The sequence below is a fragment of the Myodes glareolus genome, chromosome 4 (assembly GCF_982192425.1).
Source record: "Myodes glareolus chromosome 4, mMyoGla1.1, whole genome shotgun sequence".
Classification (NCBI taxonomy): domain Eukaryota; kingdom Metazoa; phylum Chordata; class Mammalia; order Rodentia; family Cricetidae; genus Myodes; species Myodes glareolus.
In genome coordinates this window covers 82586682-82608837 of record NC_142029.1, presented here as the reverse complement: position 1 = coordinate 82608837, position 22156 = coordinate 82586682, and the positions used below count along the sequence as shown (strand labels likewise).

Genomic DNA, 22156 nt, shown 5'->3' with positions numbered 1-22156 from the left:
AGGCCCGGGGAGGTAGATGCTACCTCTTCCCGGTCAGGTCGGTTCCCGGTCCTTTCCCCACCGTTCGTCGCTCGCGTCCCCTGGAGCCTTTGCATGCGCTCTCTCGCGTGGGCAGGCCACGGTGACCATGTAGCGGGGACACCCGAGGAAGCACGGGTGCCGGGGACGAGCTCGGCGCGGACGGCACGCAGCTCCAGCATCTCCTCCCGCGTCTCGGCCGCGGCCCGCGGGGCCCTGCTGGGAACTCCGGCCTCTCGAGGAGGCCTGGCCCGGAGCGCCGCCGATTCTCGCCGCGTCTCGCGAGAGTCCAAGTTGAAGGAACATGGCGACGTCTAATCTGTTAAAGGTAAGCCCCTGCCTCCTGCCGGGCTCCTGCTCACCACCGAGGCGTTTAGTTCCCCGGGGAGGGCCGGGCTCGGAGTGAGCGGCGAGATGTGAGTGTTTCAGGGTTGTCTACCGGAAGGGGAACCGGGGCGGCTGTCCCCGAGCACCCCGACACGGGACCCTGGCCTCGGGGTCCTGAGGCTCCGGTGGTTCCTACCGCAGACTGACTGACTCGGAGCGATGCTTTTGAGGGGACCAACCCAGGCTGCGAGCTCTCGAGAGGAGTGTCGCTGGGCCCTCAGCGGCCCAGCCTTTGTCACTCGGAAGGTCCGTTTCTTCTGATGCGAGAGTCAAAGACATAATAGGAACAATCCCAGCAAAATGCTACCTAACAGGTTTCAATGACTGGAACCCCCCCTTCCCCCCAGTTACTTAATTTCTGGTCTCACTCTTTCTTCAGGAAATGCGAATCAGAATGCAGCGCCCCCCCCCCATTTTACCCCCTTTCTCCTTTTTCTGCATGTTATACCTTCCCTCTAGTTCTCTCATTCTTGACTTCACATTTACACCCTTTTTTGTTCCTTGAACTGCCTCCCCAACCCGACTCCCCTTATACATCAGATGGCAGCCGGATGAAGTGCTACCATCATTTTAGGTTGTAGGCAAGTTTCTTTTCTCAAAGAAGACATTGAAAAGTTTTAAATCCCAAGAGAGGCCCGGGGGCGGGGGGCAGATTCTGTTAAAAAGTTAGCGAAGGACTGAGGAAGATATGGGGCGAATTTGAGTTAATGTTTGTGTTTTTACTAAGAATCCCATCCTAAAAGTACTAACTGAAATGGGAGTAGTGATCTGAGGGACCGTTTTCAGGCTGCGTGGATGAATAATAATAAAATAGAAAACGCCCCCCCCCCCAGAAAACAAAAAACAAAACAAAGCAGGGTCTCTTTATCTCCATTTTGCCAGAACGTGCTGGCCTCAAACTCACAGAAATCCTTCTGCCTTGGTCTGCAGAGTTGAGACCTCCATCACCGCCCTGGGGAGTCCTTTAATAAGGACCTAGATTCTCTGAATTTCTATCTCTTGGTTTTTTCAAGATGTTGTTTCTCTGTGTAGCCTTAGCTGTCTTTGAACTAACTCTGTTTTTTTTTCTTTTTTTTTTCTTTTTTTCTTTTCTTTTTTTTTTTTTCGAGACAGGGTTTCTCTGTAGCTTTGGAGCCTGTCCTGGAACTAGCTCTTGTAGTTCAACCGCCCGGCCCTTGAACTAACTCTGCAGAGCAGGCCTGTGCCACCACTTTTAGTTTTTTTTTTCAAGACAGAGTTTCTCTATAGTGCCCGTCCTGGAACTCCCTCTGTAGACCAGGCTGGCCTTGAACTCTCAAGAGATCCGCCTGCCTCTGTCTTCTGAGTGCTGGGATTAAAGGCCACTACTGCCCAGACAGATTTTTGTCTCTTAAGAGCTGTATCACTTTGAGTTCCTTAACCTCTGCTCAAGTTTCTTCCTTCAGAACCATTAGTACCATTTTTTCATAACATGGGATCTGGAGGTCAAACTCGGACAATCTGACCCCCTTTTACTTGGGTACTTTATCTGTTTCTTTTGCAGTTGTTACCTGGGATCAGGGTGCTCATTTTCTTCATTTTCAGTTAATTATTCTATTCCAAATAGCAATTATTGAAGCAGCAGTTGAATTTCACACCTCAGTTCTTAGCACATTACCTACCAATTAAAACCTGTATTCCCTTGGCCATACCACACATTTTTCTGGTTTCTCTGTATTGTGCTTTTTAAGTCACCTTCTACCTGTTCTTTTTTAGCCTTCGCCATCCCCCAAGACTTGGTGGCATATCTCCCTTCTCTGCTTTCCCTTTTCCCTCACTTCTCTAATTATAAGAAAGTTTGTGTCTCTTTTGTAAACTTAGCCAGTACTCTGCTTCTGCCTCAGACTTTGCCTATGTGCTGCTTTGTAGCTCTTTTTCCTTAGTTTACCCTTGTGGTTCTCTTGAAGCTGTTAAGTGTAAAAAAAGCATTGGTAGTATCCTGATTGACAGCCCAGATTCTTCTGATAAGTGTCGTCCGTTCTTCTGGTATTGTTGATCACATCATCTGCTGTCTTTCTTGATTGTGTGATTGTTTTTTTTTCCGCTCTCCATATTTTACTGTCTTTCCCAATTACCTGTTTTTCATTGACATCCAAATTGTTTCTCTGGATTGAATATTCAGTTCTTTCTCTCTTAGTATTTTTTTTGTTCTGGTACAGTCCTAACTATTTTACTGTTTTTTTTTTTTTTCCTTTGAGACAGGTTTTCTCTGTGTATAGTCTTAACTGACCTTGAAATCTGTAGACCAGGCTGTCCTCAACTCAGAAATCTGTCTACCTCTGCCTTTTGAGTGCTGGGATTAAAGGAGTGTACCACCACCATCTGGTTCTATTTCACTATTTTTTTTCTCTTAGTGCTGATCTGATCTCTATCTGATCCTATCAATTTTTTGCTTAGATACTGTCCGTAGTTCAATCATTTGAGAACTTTCCAGTTGACTCTTAACAAGAAACTGAAAAAATTAAATAGGAAGCTTAGCTTTTTCTCATCACGAAATTTTTGTCATTTGGAAAGAGAAGGAAAATGAAAATATAAATGACCAATTCTAAGTGTCTAGAACTTAATCATTATTAAAATTATTTATTGGACAACAACATGCAAGATACTGTTAAGAATACAAAGGCATGTATAATGTCCATGCTCTATGGGAGTTCATTATACTCAAAGAGAAGATGGTACTGATGGTTTTCTCTAAGGCAGATATTTCTGAAATGGTGCTACACAGGTGGAGAAAGTTTCTGATGGAATAGTGTTGTGAAGAGAGCATTGGAGCTGAGTTTTGAAGAATGGGTACTCGGCAGGTGTGCATGTATGTATATGCATGCATACATGTATGAATGTGGAAGCCAGAGGTCAGCTTCAGGTCTCATTCCCAGGAGCTGTCCACCCTGTTCTTTGACACAGTGACTCTCACTTGGCTAGAATTTGTCAGTAGCCTAGAAGGGACCCTCAAGGATGCACCAGCACTGGGATTATATAGATGCCACCATTATCAGTTATTGTTTTTATTTTTTTTAAAATGTGGGTTCTGTAAGATTGAACTCAGGTTCTGTCATTTTTATAAGGCAAATACTTATCAAAACAGAGCCATTGCTGTGTTTTCCAAGTACTTTTTAAAAAATATCTTTTTCAACTTTTGCTTTTATTTGATATATTTTATGTGTACGAGTATGTAGGTGCACTGTGAGACCAGTGCTCACGAAGGTCAGAAGAGGTCATTTGATCCCTTGGAACTAGAGTTAGGAGATACCATGAGAACTGAACCTGGGTCCTTAGGAAGAACAAGGGCTCTTTTTTTTTAAAATTATTTATTTATTAGGTATTCAGTATTCTGTCTGTGTGTATGCTTGCAGGCCAGAAGAGGGTACCACAGACCTCATTACAGATGGTTGTGAGCCACCATGTGGTTGTTGGGAATTGAACTCAGGACCTTTGGAAGAGCAGGCAATGCTCTTAACCACTGAGCCATCTCACCAGCCCCAGAACAAGGGCTCTTGATGGCTCCAGCCTCTGAGTTCTTTTTTTAATCTGTGTAGCTTTGGAGCCTGTTCTGGAACTAGCTCTTGTAGACCAAGCTGACCTCCAACTCACAGAGATCTGCTTGCCTCTGCCTCCCGAGTGCTGGGATTAAAGGAGTGTGCTGCCACCATCCTGCCTCTGAGTAGTCTTCATGGTGGTGATGAGTAGTAAATTTGGTAGGAATGGAGAAATAAGTGGCAGATTGTGTTGGATTGTGTATGGATGATGCACCTTGGAACTGTTGCACGATAGTACCCCAGAATCTAAGGAAACAAGAGGAAGAATAAAACAAAAGTTGGGGCCAGATGTGAAAGGCTTTCATTGTTAAGAAAACAGCTTTGAGGTAAAGTTGCATGCATAATTGTAGGAGGAAGGGGGGCCACTTGTTTGGTTCTCAGACACCCAGCTGCTCAGTCCTGAAATAATCATACAGAAACTGTATTATTTAAAACACTGCTTGGCCTATTAGCTCTAACTTCTTATCAACTGGCTCTTACATTTTAATTTAACCCATCTCCATTAATCTGTGCATCATCACATGGCAGTGGCTTACCCACTAACGTTCCCAGTGTCTTTCTCAGGCTGCAGATCCATGATTTCTCCCTGACTTTGCCCTCTTTCTTCCAACATACAGCCTAGCTTTTCTCACCTAGTTCTGTTCTGCCCTCACTATAGGCTCAAAGCAGTTCTTTATTCAGTAGCCAGTAAAAGCAACACATAGACAGAAGAACCTCCCCACACCCTTTTCCCTTTTCTGTTTAAACAAAAAGGAAGGCTTTAATATAGTAAAATTGCATATAACAAAACAGGTATCAAGCAAGAATTACAGTTACAATATTTATGTTTACTTTATCTTTTATTATAACTAATGAAAACTATATCTATTCTTCAACTCCATCAAAGACTCAAGAAGGATATAATATTTATTACCTAAGTAAACAGGAAGTGCATTGTAGGAAAATTTCAAAATTCTAGAATTGATAGACATCTCACTGTCTGGACAGTCACCCAAAGTTCTTCTGTACTGTTGGGGCATCCGTCTTCAGCCTACAGGCCCATAATATCCAACAGACTTTTCCATGAAGCAAGACATTTCAAAGACAGTTTCACCTATATTGGCAGTTTGTCAGTCACTTTTTTCTGTATCCTGCAGAATGTCTGGCGTAACTCTTTTATGAAGCAGGAACCTCAAAGGATGGTCTCACCCTTTAGTCATTTCTCTACAGGTCCTGCATGTCCAATTCATTAAGCAGTTGAGGCAAGAGCTGTTTCTTGCCCAAATGGCTAACAGACTCCGCGAGGAGCCTCTTCAGTACCCATCTTCCTCTTGAAGTAGCTTGGTGCTACCAGGACTAGATGTGTCTCATGTCATGAAAAGTCCTAACTTCTTAAACATTTTAAATGCCATATTCTGTAGTCTTTGAAAGGTTTGAAGAATGCTTATTCATCTGAAATACATCTTTGTACATCTAGAAAATCTAATGTGACTATAACCTTGACTATTATAGATGATTATCTGTTAACCTATATTTCTTAATTATATATTATATTTTTAAATGAGCTACACAATCACAATACCTTAATCAAGAGCAGAAATATATATACATACAACAAAACTGGCCTAAAACTTGTATCAGTAAACCAAGATCCATACCAATGCATATCCATAAGCATATTCTCCTTTAAATGTAAACAAACATTTCCAAACAATATTTTCAAATATGGGCGCAGTTCTGTCCGGACTTCCTGCTGCTTATTGGGCAAAGTAATTTTTTGAGGGTGTTCATGGCAACCTCTTAGAGGGTTGTGGTCTGTCAAACCATATTAGCCTGAAATGAATCCACAGGTTCTTATTCTCTGTGGAAACAAAAGAACCTCTTTTCCAAAGCAACATATCCTTAGACTCAAATTCTTGAAGTCAAGATACCTTTATAATAAATATACTTGCTGGTTTAGCTTAGCAGCCCATACAATGAAATGTCTCTCTGTACTTAGTTCCTTCAACACTCAAAATATCCAAAGAAAACACAATAATATACATAATCCAGACTCTTTGTGTATAGTCCATCTTTACGTGGCTTATTTTTCTTTACTCCTTTTAATCTATGACTGTATTCTGTTTCTTTAAAGATGTTTTTAAAAAACAATTTACTTCTTTTCCACCTCTCTACTTTTTTTTCTTCTCTCTCCCAAGCCTACATACATTTATCCAACACTGTGACCCATTTAGAGTTCTTTTATATCTGAATCTGTCCTTATTGTGTTATCTGTAATTCTTTACTGTCCAGGAGTGCTTCTTAAAATGCTAAGCATGTTTTAAAAACTTTAGCTGCACCTTTGCTAGGAGAAATACCTCCTATGCCCAACATGTGGACAACTGCATCCGCATAAAACCTGAGAGAGCTTGGGAAGTGATTCTAGACACAAAATAACAGTGTTAAGCACAGCTTCTTGAGAGCAGCACTTTCTTGGGTGGGCTCTGCTTGCTAGAGGTAAGTGCTCTCATTTAAGATAGGCTTCCTCACTCAGTTTCAGCTGCAAAACCTTGCAGATCTTTTTGAAGAGGTCTTGCCACAAAACACTTAAATGGTGTTGATGAAAACCTGAAGGCATGCTTTTTGGTGGTGGCAGGGACCTTCAAACAACATAGAGTTACAATAAACACTGCTCTAGCAAGTACCTCTGCCACGAAGCTGGAATCTCAGAAAGCTAAGGAATGGGCTGAATCTAGCTGTCAAAGCCACAGTTTTAATCCTAGCCATATCGCTTAGCAAATTAAAGACTCACGTGGTCAGGAAAGAGAGATATACAGTAAAGACAGTTTCAGATGAAGCAAACCTCTAAACTGTTTAGAGTGTGTTTAAAAATACATGTAGACTTGGGAGATCAAAGAAAAAGGATAAAAAAGAAAAAAAATAGTTGGGTGTGGTAGCACACACCTTTAATCCCAACACTTGGGAAGCAGAAGCAAAGACAGTTCTCTGCGAGTTTAAGGTGTGGTGGCACACACCTTTAATTCCAGCACTTGGGAGGCAGAGGCAGGTGGATGGATCTCTGAGTTCAAGGACAACCTGGTCTACAGAACAAATTCCAGGACAGCCGAAGACAGAGAAAAACCCTGTCTCAAGCTAAAAATTAAAAATAAAAGAAATAGTTTAAAATAAAGCCACATAAAGATGAGAAACACGGAGAATCTGGATACTGTATGCTATTATGTTTTCTTTGAATTGTTTGAATGCTGAGGAAGGAGCAACAGCTGCTAAAGGATATTTGTTTATAAATGCTGCTGAATTAATCCAAGACAGACATTTTGAAAATACCTTGACTTCAAAATTGAAGTCAAAAGGTATGTTACTTTGGAGAAGAGGTTTTGCTTTTGTTTCTACAGGAAATGATAGGCTGTGGATTCATTCCTGGTTAAGAAAAATCAGGTTTGATCAAGAAAGACCCCCTGAGAAATCTCTGGTAGGAGCAGATGGCCCAGATGTCTGAGCTGTACATGTAGAACAGATTCAAGACTGCTGCCTGGGGTTATCAGGCCTCACAGGATACTCCAGTCATGAGTTGATCATAATTCTAAATTTTCTTTAGGTTCCCTAAGATTATCAATGTACCCAGTCAGCAGGAAGTAGCCTAGAAAGCTGCCCACATTCCCAAAAAATGGACTATGGATATTTTCTTCTGTTTAGAGTGTTGGTTACAAGTTGTTATGGATAATGGTCAGGAAAAAAGCTAAACAAGGGAGATTTGGCTCAGAGTTCTTGTTTTGACACACAAAAAAAGGAAGTGTTGTGAGACAATGGTCTTTTATCCTGTCACTTGTATTATTTTTAATAAAATGCTGTTTGGCCAGTAACTGGCTGGAAGTAGAGGCGGGGCGACCAGGCAGGAAGTAGAGGCAGGACAAGGAGATCAGGAGAATTCTGGGAAGATAAAAGCTTAGTCTGCAGTCATGACCAAGAAACAGAGGAAGCAAGATGTGACTGCCTAGCTGAATAAGGCCTAGCACGTGTGGCTAACATAGACAAGAATAATTGACTAATATAAGTTTTAAGAGTTAATAAGAAGTCTGAGCTACTCGACCAATCAGTTTATAATTAATGGAGACTTCTGTGTGTTTCTTTAGGACTTAACGACTGCGGGAACTTGGCGGAACAGAAACCTTTGTCAACAGATAATTTAAAATGCTTGTGCAGAGATGCTCTGAAACTGTCAACTTAGCCTTTGTTTATTGATATTTATTGAGCTCTACAGTTTTCTCTGCTCCCTTCCTCGCCTGTCCCCTCGCCTGTCCCCTCAGTCCTCCCGCAAGGTACCCATGCTCCCAATTTACTCAGGAGATCTTGTCTTTTTCTACTTTCTACTTCCCATGTAGATTAGATCTATGTAAGTCTCTTTTAGTGTCCTCATTGTTTATGTTCTCTGGGATTGTGGTTTGTAGGATGGCTTTCTTCACTTTGTGTTTAAAAACCACCTATGAGTGAATACATGTGATAATTGTCCTTCTGTGTCTAGGTTGCATCACTCAAGATAATGTTTTCTAGCTCCATCCATTTTCCTGCAAAATTCAAGCTGCTGTTATTTTTTCCTGCTGTGTAGTACTCCATTGTGTAAATGTACCACATTTTTCTTATCCATTCTTCGGTTGAGGGGTATTTAGGTTGTTTCCGGATTCTGGCTATGACAAACAAAGCTGCTATGAACATAGTTGAGCACATGTCCTTGTGGCATGATTGAGTATCCTTTGGATATATACTCAAAACTGGTATTACTGGGTCTTGAGGAAGGTTGTTTCCTAATTTTCTGAGATATTGCCACACTGACATCCAAAGGGGTTGTGCCAGCTTGTATTCCCACCAGCAATGCAGAAGTTTTCCCTTTTCCCCACAACCTCTCCAGCATAAGTTGTCATCACTGTTTTTGATCTTGGCCATTCTTACAGGTGTAAGATGGAATCTCAGAGTTGTTTGGATTTGCACATTTCTTTGACTAAGGATATTGAACATTTCCTTAAGTGTCATTAAGCCATTTTAGATTCCTCTGTTGACAGTTCTTTGTTTAGGTCTGTACTTCATTTTTTTTATTGGATTATATGATCTTTTGGTGTCCAATTTCTTGAGTTCTTTGTATGTTTTGGAGATCAGACCTCTGTCTGATGTGGGGTTGGTGAAAATCTTTTCCCATTCTGTAGGCTGTTGTTTTGTCTTGTTGACCGTGTCCTTTGCTTTACAGAAGCTTTTCAGTTTCAGGAGGTCCCATTTATTAATTGTTTCTCTCAGTGTCTGTGCTGCTGGGGTTCTATTTAGGTGGTTCTATTCTAAGTGGTCTCCTGTGCCAATGCGTTCAAGTGTATTTCCAACTTTCTCTTTTATAAGGTTCAGTGTGCTGGCTTTATGTTGAGGTCTTTGATCCATTTGGACTTGAGTTTTGTGCATGGTGGTAAATATGGGTCTATTTTCATTCTTCTACATGTTGATATTCAGTTATGCCAGCACCACTTGTTAAATATGCTTTCTTTTTTCCATTTGATATTTTTTGCTTCTTTATCAAAGATCAGGTGTTTGAAGATGTGTGGATTGATATCCAGGTCTTCTATTCGGTTCCATTGGTCCTCCTGTCTGTTCTTATACCAGTACCAGGCTGTTTTCAGTACTGTAGCTCTGTAGTAGCGTTTGAAGTCAGGGATTGTGATGCTGCACTTAGGTAATTGTAAAGGAACCATGTGGTGTGATGCCATTTTGAGATAAATCAACCATAGCTAGGAAACAGCTCCTAGCAATGAATCCTAAACCAGATGATTCCTGCACTATTTTCTATCACAGTGTTGAGCCTTTTCCTTATCAGCCTCAACTAGTAGACCCTTCTCTTTCTCTCTTGCCTTTCTGATTTCCCTCTTCACTCTTCAGCAACAGGCTGCTCACCCAGTCTGTACTGAGCATGTATATTAAAGCAGAGTACTCCCACTATCACGTATGTAAGGCCTTGCTCTGTGAAAACCAATTGAGCATTTATTATTATCCAATCGTACAATCTCACCTTCCATGATGTTCATGTAATTCTTACCACCAGTCTTTTCACAGAGTAGCATAGGTAAGTCTGGAATGACACTACGGCCCATGCAAATAAAATCCACCAAACTGATGACACTTACCCTGCTGGGGCTAGGGCAGTCCCCAACGAAGACCCTGAATGGAATTACAATATGCCAGGAGATGTCCTAGCTAGGATCAAATTTTAACTTGTCTCCTGGCCAGTACCTGCAAGACTGCCTTTAAGGTTGTAAATTATAAAAGTCCAAGGGTCATACAGGAAAATTATGAAAACCTGTCTTAATTCTTAGACCACCTTACCAAGGTGGGAAGCATCTCCTTAAGACCTACTTCTCCCAGAATTTCCCTGATATTAAGGCTAACGTCTAGGGAAAAGGCCCCTGACTTCAAAGGCAGAAGTAATATTAATGGTGACCTTCAAAGCCTCAAAATAAAATGTCTGATGGCTAAGGCCTCTCAGCTCGCCAAGCAGAAGCCCAGACTCCCTGGTCTTCTAAAGCTCAAGAAACTCTGTGTCCTTGTTTGAAATGTGCCCAGGAGGGTCCCTGGACCCAGGTCTGTCAGTACATAAACTACCTAGACCATGTCCAAGGTGCTTTCCAAGAAGGGCACTGAAGTGTTTATTGCCTCCATGTCCCTTCTGGAATGAGGACATTAAACTCGATCACCATTGATCTTGGTCTGGCCATAAATGACTGAGGGGGCCCGGGCTCCCTTAGTTTGACCCCCACCATCTCTGACAGGGAGCCTCAGGTAGTTATCACAGTATCAGGGGCTATTCATCTCCTTCCATCTGGACACCAGGCTCACTTCTTCAGTCCCGATAGAGTTTTCAGAACCCACCTCCCATTGTTCTCTACTGTCAGCCTTACCAGGCTCACCAAACAGCACTTAGCTTTATCATTAGGGGTATTCCCCTTATCCACTCCTTCCTAATGATGCCAACCTGTCCCATCCTCTTCCTGGGAAAGAACTTCCTAGCCAAATTGGGAACCTCTCTATCTTTTGCTCCCCCATCTGCTTTACCGCAGGCTCTCCAGCCATTCCATCCTCCAAACCACATGATCTGAGACACCTTTTTCCTTACTTCCCTCTTAGGTAGATCCCTGGGTATGGGACACTCAAAACCACTCTGTAATCAAATATCTCTCCCCTTATCATTTGATAACAAAACCTCACCAAATAAAACACTCTGCCTTAATACCCAGTTTCCTTCTAAAGCCTCAGGGGTACTTAAGCCTCTCATCTCTCACCTATTGGAAATCTTTTGCTCCCAGTTCTCCATTTAATACCCCCATACTCACAGTTATAAGAACCAATGGAACCTACCACTCGATTTAGGATCTCTGACTTTTAAAGTCAGCAGCAGTTTCCCATGACCCTGTAGTTAGTACCCGTGCTTTAACATTGCACAGTGACTCAAGTTATTGATTTGACTCTTAAGATGTGTGTAGATCATTTGTTTCTGCTGGCTTCTGCTACTAATGATACTTGGTTTCAAGTTCTATCCATTGTTTCTCACCTACTTGGTAAATGTCCTTTATGACTCCTAGAGCCTACTACACCTTCTAGGGCCTCACCCCTATAATAGTGGACAAGTACTGGAACTAACTGTCCCTGTTTTCCGGCCATAAATGACTTATAAATGTAATTCCTCTAGGAGCTGCCTGCCAGACCCCCACAGCTTCCTTAAGTACACCTGGGCCTCTGCTACCCTTCTGTCTCTTAACTCACAGTTGGAGCTTATAGAACTCCCTCCAGCGGAGTTCACTTTGAGACTCATACTCTTTCTCCACAGACTCCAATTTTATTAAAAAGCCCCACTCTGGCTTCAGTGCAATACAAATGACCCAAATTGGCATTCTCAATTTTATTTTAAGATTTATTTATTATGTATACAATGTTCTGCCTGCATGTATGCCTGCAGGCCAGAAGGTGGCACTAGATCTCATTATAGATAGTTGTGAGCCACCATGTGGTTGCTGGGAATTGAACTCAGGACCTCTGGAAGAAAAAATAGTGCCCTTAACCTCTGAGCCACCTCTCTAGCCCCCTGGCATTCTAAATTTTCAGTGATTGACTTCTGCCATTGCATAAATAAATTATTCAAAATTTTCTTATATATAAACTTGGTTTAATAAAATGCTGTTTGGCCAGTAGCCAGGCAGGAAGTATAGGTGGGGCAACCAGACTAGGAGAATACTAGGAAGAGAAAAGGCAGAGAGACAGTCAGAAACCAGACACAGAGGAAGCAAGATGACAATGCCTCACTCAGAAAAGGTACCAAGCCATGTGACTAAACATATATAAGAATTATGGGTTAGTTTAAGTTGTAAGAGCGAGTTAATAACAAGCTTGAGCTAACAGGCTAAACAGTTTATAATTAAAATGTCCTTGAGTGTTTCTTTGGGATTGAATGACTGCTGGACTGGGTGGGACAGAAACTTCTGTCTACACTATATCAATTATCTGGAATTGTAGTACCTTTTACTAATGATGAAATTGACCAGTTTTGGCCAGAAAGTGAACCTTGGCTAGAGCTTGTAGTAATTTTTTGGGAGAGATTAATAACTGTTTCCAAAACAAGAGAACTAGCTGGATTCTTCCTTGTATTGTATTAGGAACACCAATACAACCTACAGGTCATAATATTCAGCAGACTTTTCCATGAAGCATGACATTTTAAGGACAGTTCAGCCTATATTGGCAGTTTGTCAGTCACTTTTTTGTGTCCTGTAGAATATCTGGCAGGCTCTTTTATTAAGCAGGAACCTGAAGGACCATCTCACCTTTAGGCAAATTCAGAAGTCATTTCTCTGTGGGTACTGCGGGTCCAGTTCATACAGCATTAACATCAAGCAGGCCAGGCAAAAGCAGTTTCTTGCCCAAATGGCTAGCAAACTCCATAAAGAGCCTCTTCTGTGCCCATCATTCTCTTGAAGTAGATTGGTGCTGCCAGGAGCAGATGTGTCTCATGTCACGAAAAAAATCCTAAGTTTTTAAAATATTTTAAATGCCATAGTCTGTATTCTTTCAAAGATCTGAAGTATATCCATCTGAAACACATCTCTGTACATCTAGAAAACCTAACTAGCATGACTACAAGCTTGACTATTATAGATGACTCTCTATTAAAGTATATTTCTTAATTATACATTATATTTCTAAATGAACTGCACAAACATAATACCTTAATCAAGAACAGAAATAAACTTATAACAAAATTGATCTTAAATTTGTATCAGTAAACCAAGATTTATACCAATGCAAAGTATCCATGTCTATAGCATATCCTCTTTAAATTTTAATTATAAATGTTAAAAAGAAACATTTATAAACAGTATTTGGGAATTTGGGCATAGTTCTTTCTAAACTACTTCCTGCATTTTATTGGACAAAGTAATTTTTGGGGGGTGTTCACGGTGATCTTTCAGGTGGTCTTGGTCCATCAAACCACATTTGTCTGGAATTAATTCACAGGTTCTCATCCTCTGTGGAAACAAAAGAAGAACTTCTTTTCTAAAGCAACATATCCTTAGACTTAAATTTTGGAATCAAGAAACTTTTAAAATATTTGTGTTTGTTCAGCTTAGCAGTCCCCAGAATTAATGTCTCTCTGCAGTCAAAAAATTCAAAGAAAACACAATAATATGCATAATTCAGACTCTCTGTGTACATTCCATCTTTATGTGGCTTATTTATTACTCTATTTATTTCTTTTTCTACAAGTTTAATATTTAATTATTTTTATTCTGTTAATCTATGACTGTCTTGTCTTTACTCTTCTCTCTCCCAAGCCTACATGCATTCATCCAACACTGTGACCCATTTAGACATCTTTTTCATCTGGATTTGTCTTTACTGCATATTTGTAATTATTTTCTGACCCAGGAGTACTTTTTAAAATGCTAAGCTCTTAAAAACAAGTGGTGGCATTGGTAGAGCAAATATGAACCTTCCTGCTTGCTCTGCCCAGTCAATGTGGTGGAAGTCCATTCACTGCCTCTGAGATTGTTGGGTGGTATCTGTCTGATAACAAGCTGGCCTATGTAGCCACCAAATAACTTGCAGGATGCTGCTCACAAACCCCATTTAAATGCTTGTCCTCCTGAAAGAGCCAGAGTTTGTGTTGGCAGCAAGGCCTGAGAAAGCTGCTTATTTCAAAACTGTGTGGCTTTTTTTCTGATACTGCTGAATCATGAAAACCTCTCTTAAAAGATCCACAGGATTAAGCTGTGCTCAACTCTTTTTTTTTCTTGCCTAAAATTCCTTCAATCACTTAAAACCTGAGTATGCAGAAATTTAGTGTGTCAAAACACCCAGACAGCAGGAAGTAAATTTAAGAACAACTTGCCCCATTCTCAAAAGGTGGGGTGGCTGGGTTTTGGTCTGTTTATTGGCTTGTGAATATTTGTCATTGTTTAGGTTGTTATTGGTAATGGTCAGGAAACATTGATCAAAAGAGGTTAGATTCTGAGTTCTTATTTTGAAAAAAACATGGGGATATAGATATGATAGGCTATAAAGACTGGTTATTGAGTCTACTCTGAAAAGAAAAGGAGAGATATAGAAATGGGATAAAAAGGTGGATTATTGAATGTAATTTTAAACAAAAAAGTATTTTACATTGATATGGACCTTTGTATATTGATACAAATTTGAGATTAATTTTTTAGACCATACTCTAATTATATTTCTTTTTTTCTATTTTTTTTTTTTTTGGTTTTTTTCGAGACAGGGTTTTTCTGTGGCTTTGGAGCCTGTCCTGGAACTAGCTCTTGTAGACCAGGCTGGCCTTGAACTCACAGTGATCCCCCTGCCTCTGCCTCCCAAGTGCTGGGATTAAAGGCATGCACCACCACTGCCCAGCTTCTAATTATATTTCTAATATTATTCAAGTTTCTGTACCTGTATATCTCATTTAACAGTGTTCTTATTACCATTTATTTAGGATATAAAGAAATGCAAGTTAGTAATTAGTCATTACAACCAAACTTGTAGTCATATTAGGTATATTTTCAAGGTCAGACAGATGAATTTTAGATAGACAGGTCTTCTTCAAACACTTCAAAAACTACATAATATGGCATATAAGATGTTTTAATAACAGGTCCTTTTCTTTTTTTTATGACAATGAGCTGCTCCTGGCAGTACCAATCTATTTCAGAGAAGATGATGGGCATTGAAGAAACTTTATATGGAGTTTACTTTCTGTGTGGCAGAAGTAAGCCACTGGGCAAGAAAATGCCCTTACCTCGACTGCTTACAGTATCCTGTCCTAATTGGACAAGCAGGACACACAAGAAAGGACTGCCAAACTTTGCCAAGACAAGGTAGGATAGCCCTTCAGAATATCCTGCTTCATAGAAAGGACTGTCAGATATTCTAGGCCTGTATACCGAAGGTGGATGCCCCAACGTTGCAGAAGAGCTTTGGGTGACTGTCCAGGCAGCCAGCTGTTTTTTGTCATTTCTCACATTTTTTTTGGTAGTTGCTTGCTTGTACTTCCTGCTTACTCAGGTAATATTTATTTCCTCCTTGGGTCTCTGATGTAGTTGAAGACTTTATAGTTATAGTTGTCTTCCTTACCAGATGCAGAAAAGAAATTCACTATAGAGGTATAAAGTGTATAAGGTTAAGAGACGTTAAAAGATAGTTTTGGTAATGCAAGTTTTTGTTAGTGTAGAAAGTGAATTAGGTACAACCTTTTGAACTCAACAAGATAGGCTAGATATGGAGTATTTTCTCTGAATTTGTCAATTGCTAGTGGACTAGACATTGTTGATGTATTTATTGCTTGTATATATTATATAGCTATTGTACTTATTGTATTTTTTATTAGTTATAACCTTTTTTATTTTAGACAAAAAGGAGAAATGTGGTGATATTTTGTTTGTACTCTACATAAAGCTTGCCTAAAAATCATGGAGGGACTAGCCACTAGTTAATCATAGCGGTTTGGCGTCATGTATAGACAGTCAGGAAATGATATGGCAGTTTTTGACTGAGTGATCCTGTTGCTTTGATTCTTTTTGGGTAGCAAGCATCATGGTGTGGATGAATGAGCAAAACTACTAGTAAGAAACAAAGATAGAAGATGGTGGGATCCTACAGTCTTCAGGCATAACCCCAATAACCTAAGGGTCTCCCACAGGGTCCTACTAGCTAAAGGTCTCAGCATAACACCCTGGGCACCACATTCAGCATTGGAGCTGTAGCTTCTCCAGCATAAGCATTGTACCTTTCTGATGGCTACCTAATGGCTGCCATTTTAAGCATGTTTCCATCCTGGCTGGTGCAAACACTATTTATAACACTCTGGCAAGTGTTCTGCCTCCTCCTTTGTAATGGTTTTTCCTCAGTCAGGTTTTTATGTGCATGCACCATTAATGCTCAGCCAAAGCTTGAGGACTCCTTTGTAGATCTGCAGTTACTTTGTTCTTTCTGTCTCTGTCTTTTTCCCCTATGCCCATATTTAATTCTAGTCATTTCTACAACCCTTCAGATTCTTGGATTTTAAACTTAGTGAAACTACCGGGCTGGTTTCAGGTTCCTTTTCTCTTGCTGAGCCCTGAAAATTCTCTAACCTAGTATGTTGAGTTTTAGACTCCTCCTTTCGTTTTGTTTCGTTTCGTTTTGGACTTCATCTTTCATTTTTGAGGAAGCACTGCCTTGTGCTGCCTTTCAGCTTTCCTGATGTGTAAGCAGGAGGAGAAGTTTGATTCCTGTTAGTCTTTCATGGTTCACAACAGAAGTCCCTATCTCATCATCTTGATGTCTTGTTTCCACCTCTTTAAACACCTTTAATCCCAGCCCTGGGTAGGCAGAAGTAGGCATGAAACCCCCGTGGTCTTCATAGTGAGTTCTAGGCTTGTCAGGGTCACATAGCAAGATCTTCATTTTCAAAAGTTAATTCAGAGCTCCTCCTTCTCTTTCATCCTCCTCCTCCTCTCTCTTCTTTGCTTCTTTTTTTTTGTGATGGGTTTCTCCGTGTAGCCCTGGCTGTCCTGAAACTAACTCTGTAGACCAGATTATCCTCAAATTTATAGGTTGCTGGGATTAAAGTCGTGTGCCACCACAGCTTTGCTTCTTCTTTTAAAAATTTGTAACTTACTTTTGTGTATGAATATTTATGCTGCATATATGTATGTGAATCATGTTCATTCCTGGTACCTGTGGAGGTCTGAAGAGGGCATTGAATCACCTGGAATTAGAGTTAGGGATGTGAGCTACCTTGTGGGTGGTGATAACTGATCCAGGTCCCCTTTAAGAGCAACAGGTGTTCTTAACCACTGAACCATCTTTGCAACCCCAGCTTTAAAAGTTACATCATTTCCACTCTAGTTGGTTCTAATGCTGTACTTTTTAGACAAACTTGAAGTCACGCTTCTTTTTGCCTGGTATCAAGAATATTCTGCTATTTCCACCATGGAAATGCTAATGATCTTCAAGACATTACAAGATTCAACTTAGTTGCTGGTGGTGGTGGTGCATGCCTTTGAACTCAGCACTTGGGAGGCAGAGGCAGGTGAATCTCTGAGTTCAAGGCCAGCCTGGTCTACAAGAGCTAGTTCCAGGACAGGCTCCATAGTAACTCAGAGAAACCCTGCCTTGAAAGAGAGAGAGAGAGAGAGAGAGAGAGAGAGAGAGAGAGAGAGAGAAAGATTCTACCTAGTTTATTCATTAATGTAAGTTATCTTTCTACTTTTGTGCAGCCTCTGGTATAGCAAGTATGTTCCTTTCTTGGTGTCCATGACTTGGCCCCCTCCACCTTGAGTTTCCCAAAGTCTGCTTATTGGCCTATTAGACATTGAGAAGAGTGCCCTTTGAAGAGAAGTATTGTAAAGATGAAGGACAGAGAGGCAAGGAAGAGTTGTGTGAAACAATTCTACACAAGCACTTAGGAGTCTGTCCTACTTGATATTCTCAGCAGTAATTGAGTAAAGCAGGGCAGACCTTAGAATGTTAGAGATAGGATTCAGGTAGGCAGTAGGAACATTCATAACTCAGGGTTCATAATTAGGAGTTTCCTTTGCTCATCAGTTAAGACATTTCTTTTGTAGATTGGAGGTTTGGTGTTTTGTAGCTTAGTTAGGATTTAAAGCTTAGCTCTGCAGCGTAATTGACAAGGTCTTAACCTTGAATTTTTTTTTAGACTCTTAAAAGTGTTTCTGTAGTTAGTATTTAATGTTTTATGAGGTCCAAGAACAAAAAAAAATTTCAATTTTCTTTCTATATCAGATTTTAGCATCTAACTGGTATTTATTTTTTCTGATGTAACTACTCTATCTGTAGCAATTGCCAAAAGTGCCCCTAGAGATTGAGTTGGTTGGAATGAGAAAGTATTAAGAAGAGATTGAGGGTTTTTTTTTTTTTTTCCAGCACCAGGAAGTCTTAGGACTCCTACAATTTGTACACTCTTTTCACATAGGAAGGACATATAGAGAAATGAGTGTGGTGACTGGTGGGAGGCAGGGGGGTGGATCTCTGAGTTCAAGACCAGCTAAAGTTACGCAGTGAAGGCAGAGGCTGTTTGAGGCCAGTCTTTTCTCCATGGTGAATTCTAGGCCATCTGAGATAAAAATAAATATATACATGACATATTAATCTAATTAATGTATATCAATAAAAAAATAGTCAGATATTGGAGTAAGAATCTGAAAGATGAGAGAAGCAGAGAGCAGCTACCAGTCATCTCCTACCCTTTCTCAGTCTAGAAGGGCTGAGATCCTCTCTGTGCCCCACATTACTACTTCCTGTTTCCTTTCTGTTTACAGCTTTCCAAACCTGTATGGTTAATTTAGGTCAATAGTGGCTAGCTCCGCCCTCTGAATCCAAGCAAGCTTTATTTGTCAGAATACAATCAAAATATTGCACAACATACATAGTAGTGATTGGAGAGATTACTCAGCAGTTAAGAACACTAGTTGGTCCTGTAGTTCCCAGCACCCACATGTTATTTCATAACTGCAAATTCAGCTCAAAAAGAGCCAGTTAGTGTTCTTTCTTTTCTGGCCTCTGTTTGGCACCTACACATACTTTCATACATGAATAAAGACACACACATAATTTTGTTTATTTATTTATTTATTTATTTTGAGACAGGGTATCTCTGTGTAGCTTTGGAACATATCTTGGAACTTGCTCTGTAGACTAGGCTAGCCTAGAATTCAAAGAGATCCACCTACCTCTGCCTCCCAAGTGCGGGATTAAAGGCATGTGCCACTACGGCCGGCAGTAATTTTTTTTTAAAAAAAGAGAAATAAAGTTATAGGAGAATAATAGCAGTAGAAAAAGTACAAACCCACATTGCTAGACAAGAATTATGGGTTAATTTACATTGTAAGAACTAGTTGTTAATAAGCCTAAGATTAATAGGCCCAACAATTTGTAATTAATATAAGCTCCTGTGTGTTTCTTTGGGACTGGGTGACTGCTCGACTGGGTGGGACAGAAACTACCATGTGGCACGTCTGTATCCTTTCTATACAGAGATAGTCCTTTGTCCCTCTGACACAAATACCCCTACCCCCTTTGCATGGCTTCATTCCCCTTTTCCCTTTTTCACTATCTCCTGTCTTTTCTTCCTCTGAAGTAAATAAAACCCCATTGTTTTGAGAACTTGTTCTGAGAACTTGATCTTGGGGTTCCTGAACGACATTTTTATAAATTCCTTTCATGAACTCTGTAGTTGGGGAAGGGAGAAAGCTTAGCTGACTAACCCTGAGTTTTAGTTGTTATGTCTCAGGTATCTTTATGATATTACTGGTAGCAGGTGCGTGGGGCAAGACAAAATAATGTAAGATAACCTGCGTAAGTGAATGTAAGTAATATCACTTCTGGGGCTGGAGAAGTGGCTCAGAGGTTAAGATCTCTGACTGCTCTCCCAGAGTCCTGAGTTCAATTCCCAGCAACCACAGTGGGGAGTCACAACCATCTATAATGAGATCTGGTGCCCTCTTCTGGCCTGCACGCATACATGCAGAACACTGTATACTTAATAAATAAGTCTTTTTTTTTTTTTTAAAGAGGAAACATCACTTCCTTTTAGTCATATATGATGGTTCTTGGTAGGTTGTTAGTAGTAGTAACCTTTAGGCTCATAGACCCTTTAACATTTTTACATGATTATAATTAATTTGCTAAGTATGCTGATTTCAATTCCAGTAGGTCAGGTAGGTCTGTGGCAGGGTTAGGAATCTATATGTAAAGTCACTACCCCAGATGATTTTTTGATATAAGTTGTCAGACAATATGTGGAAAAATGGTTTCAGGAGTATAATTTAGGGAATTTGCAGATTCCATGAGTTTCACGCTCAGGTTAAGCATCTGTGATAAGTCGGGCAATGGTGGCGTACATCTTTAATCCAAGCACTTGGTAGGCAGAAGCAGGTGGATATCTGTATGTTTGAGACCAGAGCAAGTGCAAGTTCCAGGACTACACAGAAAGACCCTGTCTCAAATAAAAAAGAACCCGTTATAAGGGTGTTGTTGAAGAGGTGTGGGTTCACGGGGGTTCCTGGGACAGGGTATTTTAAGGTTGTCTTCATTTTCAGCTGCAGAGGGACTCAGCCTCTTGAAGACTGAGACCCCTCCCGTAGCCAAGGGTATTTTTATTGTTCTACAAATTTACACTTTTAACAAGTTTTAGCAATAAACTTACCCCAAAACATCCTGACTAAGCTCCCAAGGGACAATGCCAAATGTAAATTAAGAAATTACAGTGTTCTGGGTTTTTCCCATCCAAGTTTTACATAGGCTTTGAACCTTTGGGTAAGTAAAGATTCACTTAGAGGGCAAAAAGAGAAACAATGTAACTCAGAAACAAAAGGTGGATTAAGGCTAGGTGCTAGCATTCTGGAGCCAGACTAGGTGTAGCTCAATGGGAATTTAACCTTCAAAGGGTTAAGGATATAACACTTGGCTAGGTTCAAGCCTCAGTACCTCAAAAATGAAATTCAGATAATTAGTATGGGTTTTAAGATGGATCAACAAGTAAAGCGTTTGTTGCCAAGCCTAATAACTTGACTTAAATCCTCTGTGACCCACATGGTGGAAAGAAATGAACCTGTTTAAAAGTTGTCCTTTGACTTCCAAACGCATGCCATGGCACCCATGAACCCACATTATATAAATAAGTGTAATTCCCCCCTCCCCCCCGAGACATGATTTTCCTATGTAGTTTAGGAGCCTGTCCTGGAACTCACTCTGTAGACTAAGCTGGCCTCGAACTCAGAGACCTCCTTCCTTTGCCTCCCGAGTGCTGGGATTAAAGGCATGTGCCACCATTGCCCAGCAGATAAAAATTTTAAAAGTTAAAGTTCACAGGCAGTTCCCAGCATTCGGGAGGCAGAGAAAGGCAGGTGGATCTCTGAAGGTGGAGTGACGGTGCATGTGGAGTGTATATGCATATGTGTGCAGCTGCAGAGGGCAGAGGAGGATGTTGAATGCTCTACCCTTATTTATGCTTTACTCCCTGGAGGGTCAAGGTATCTCACTGAACCTGGAGCTTGGCTTGTGACAGCAAGCCCCAGTGATCTTCTTTTCTCTACTCCACAGTCCTGGGATTATTGGTGAGATCATGGCCATGTTTGTCTTTTTATTTGGGTGTTTGGAATTTGAACTCAGAACTTTATGCATGTACCCTGTTATGCATAGGTCACAGGGACCCCCAAAAGACCACGAAGACTAACTCCCATATGTAAAAACAAAGAGCCTTTATTCAAGTTGGAACTTGAACTCTCCGTGTGTTCAACACATTGGCACATCAGAGAGTCTTGAGCTCAAATTTTTGTGCATGTGTAATGGATTAAGTAAAATGCTGCGGATCCCTGAGTAGGTGGCTGCACGTTGCCCATGCATGCTGCCTGGCTGGTCATCAGCTTCTGCAGCTGGGATCTGTGCTTGATGTTGGCACCCTACACTTGTCCATGGGGGCCTTAAGAAAAGGTGGCCCTATGGCTTTGGTGGTAGACTTTACACAGGAAATTAAGACAGATTGACGATGCCCATATGCATGTAAACTATGACAGAGTGAAATCCTAGAAGACTGGTTAAGTAACATGCTGTGAATCCCCAAGTGGCTGCAGTGGGCAGTGGGCCATGAGACTGCACCACAGTTCCCCAAAGCGTCAGGTTCTGAGAGCAGCCAGTCCCAGGCAGGG

The 22156-nt window shown here is 40.8% G+C and overlaps 1 protein-coding gene across 2 annotated transcripts in view; it reads left to right on the top strand.

Annotated features, from left to right (window-relative positions):
* Positions 1-207: 207 nt before the first annotated feature.
* Cul5 (cullin 5) overlaps positions 208-22156 on the top strand; it is a 58161-nt gene continuing 36212 nt past the window's right edge. Inside the window, exons 1-2 of one of the 2 annotated variants that reach the window (XM_085688766.2) lie at positions 217-346; positions 15131-15325. Coding sequence is in view for 1 of the 2 variants with exons in the window: in XM_048417165.3 (XP_048273122.1) it covers positions 323-346 (24 nt within the window). In the remaining variant the exon portion in view is untranslated. Of the gene's footprint in view, positions 347-15130; positions 15326-22156 lie in introns of both variants that reach the window. The other variant, XM_048417165.3, reaches the window with a different exon arrangement.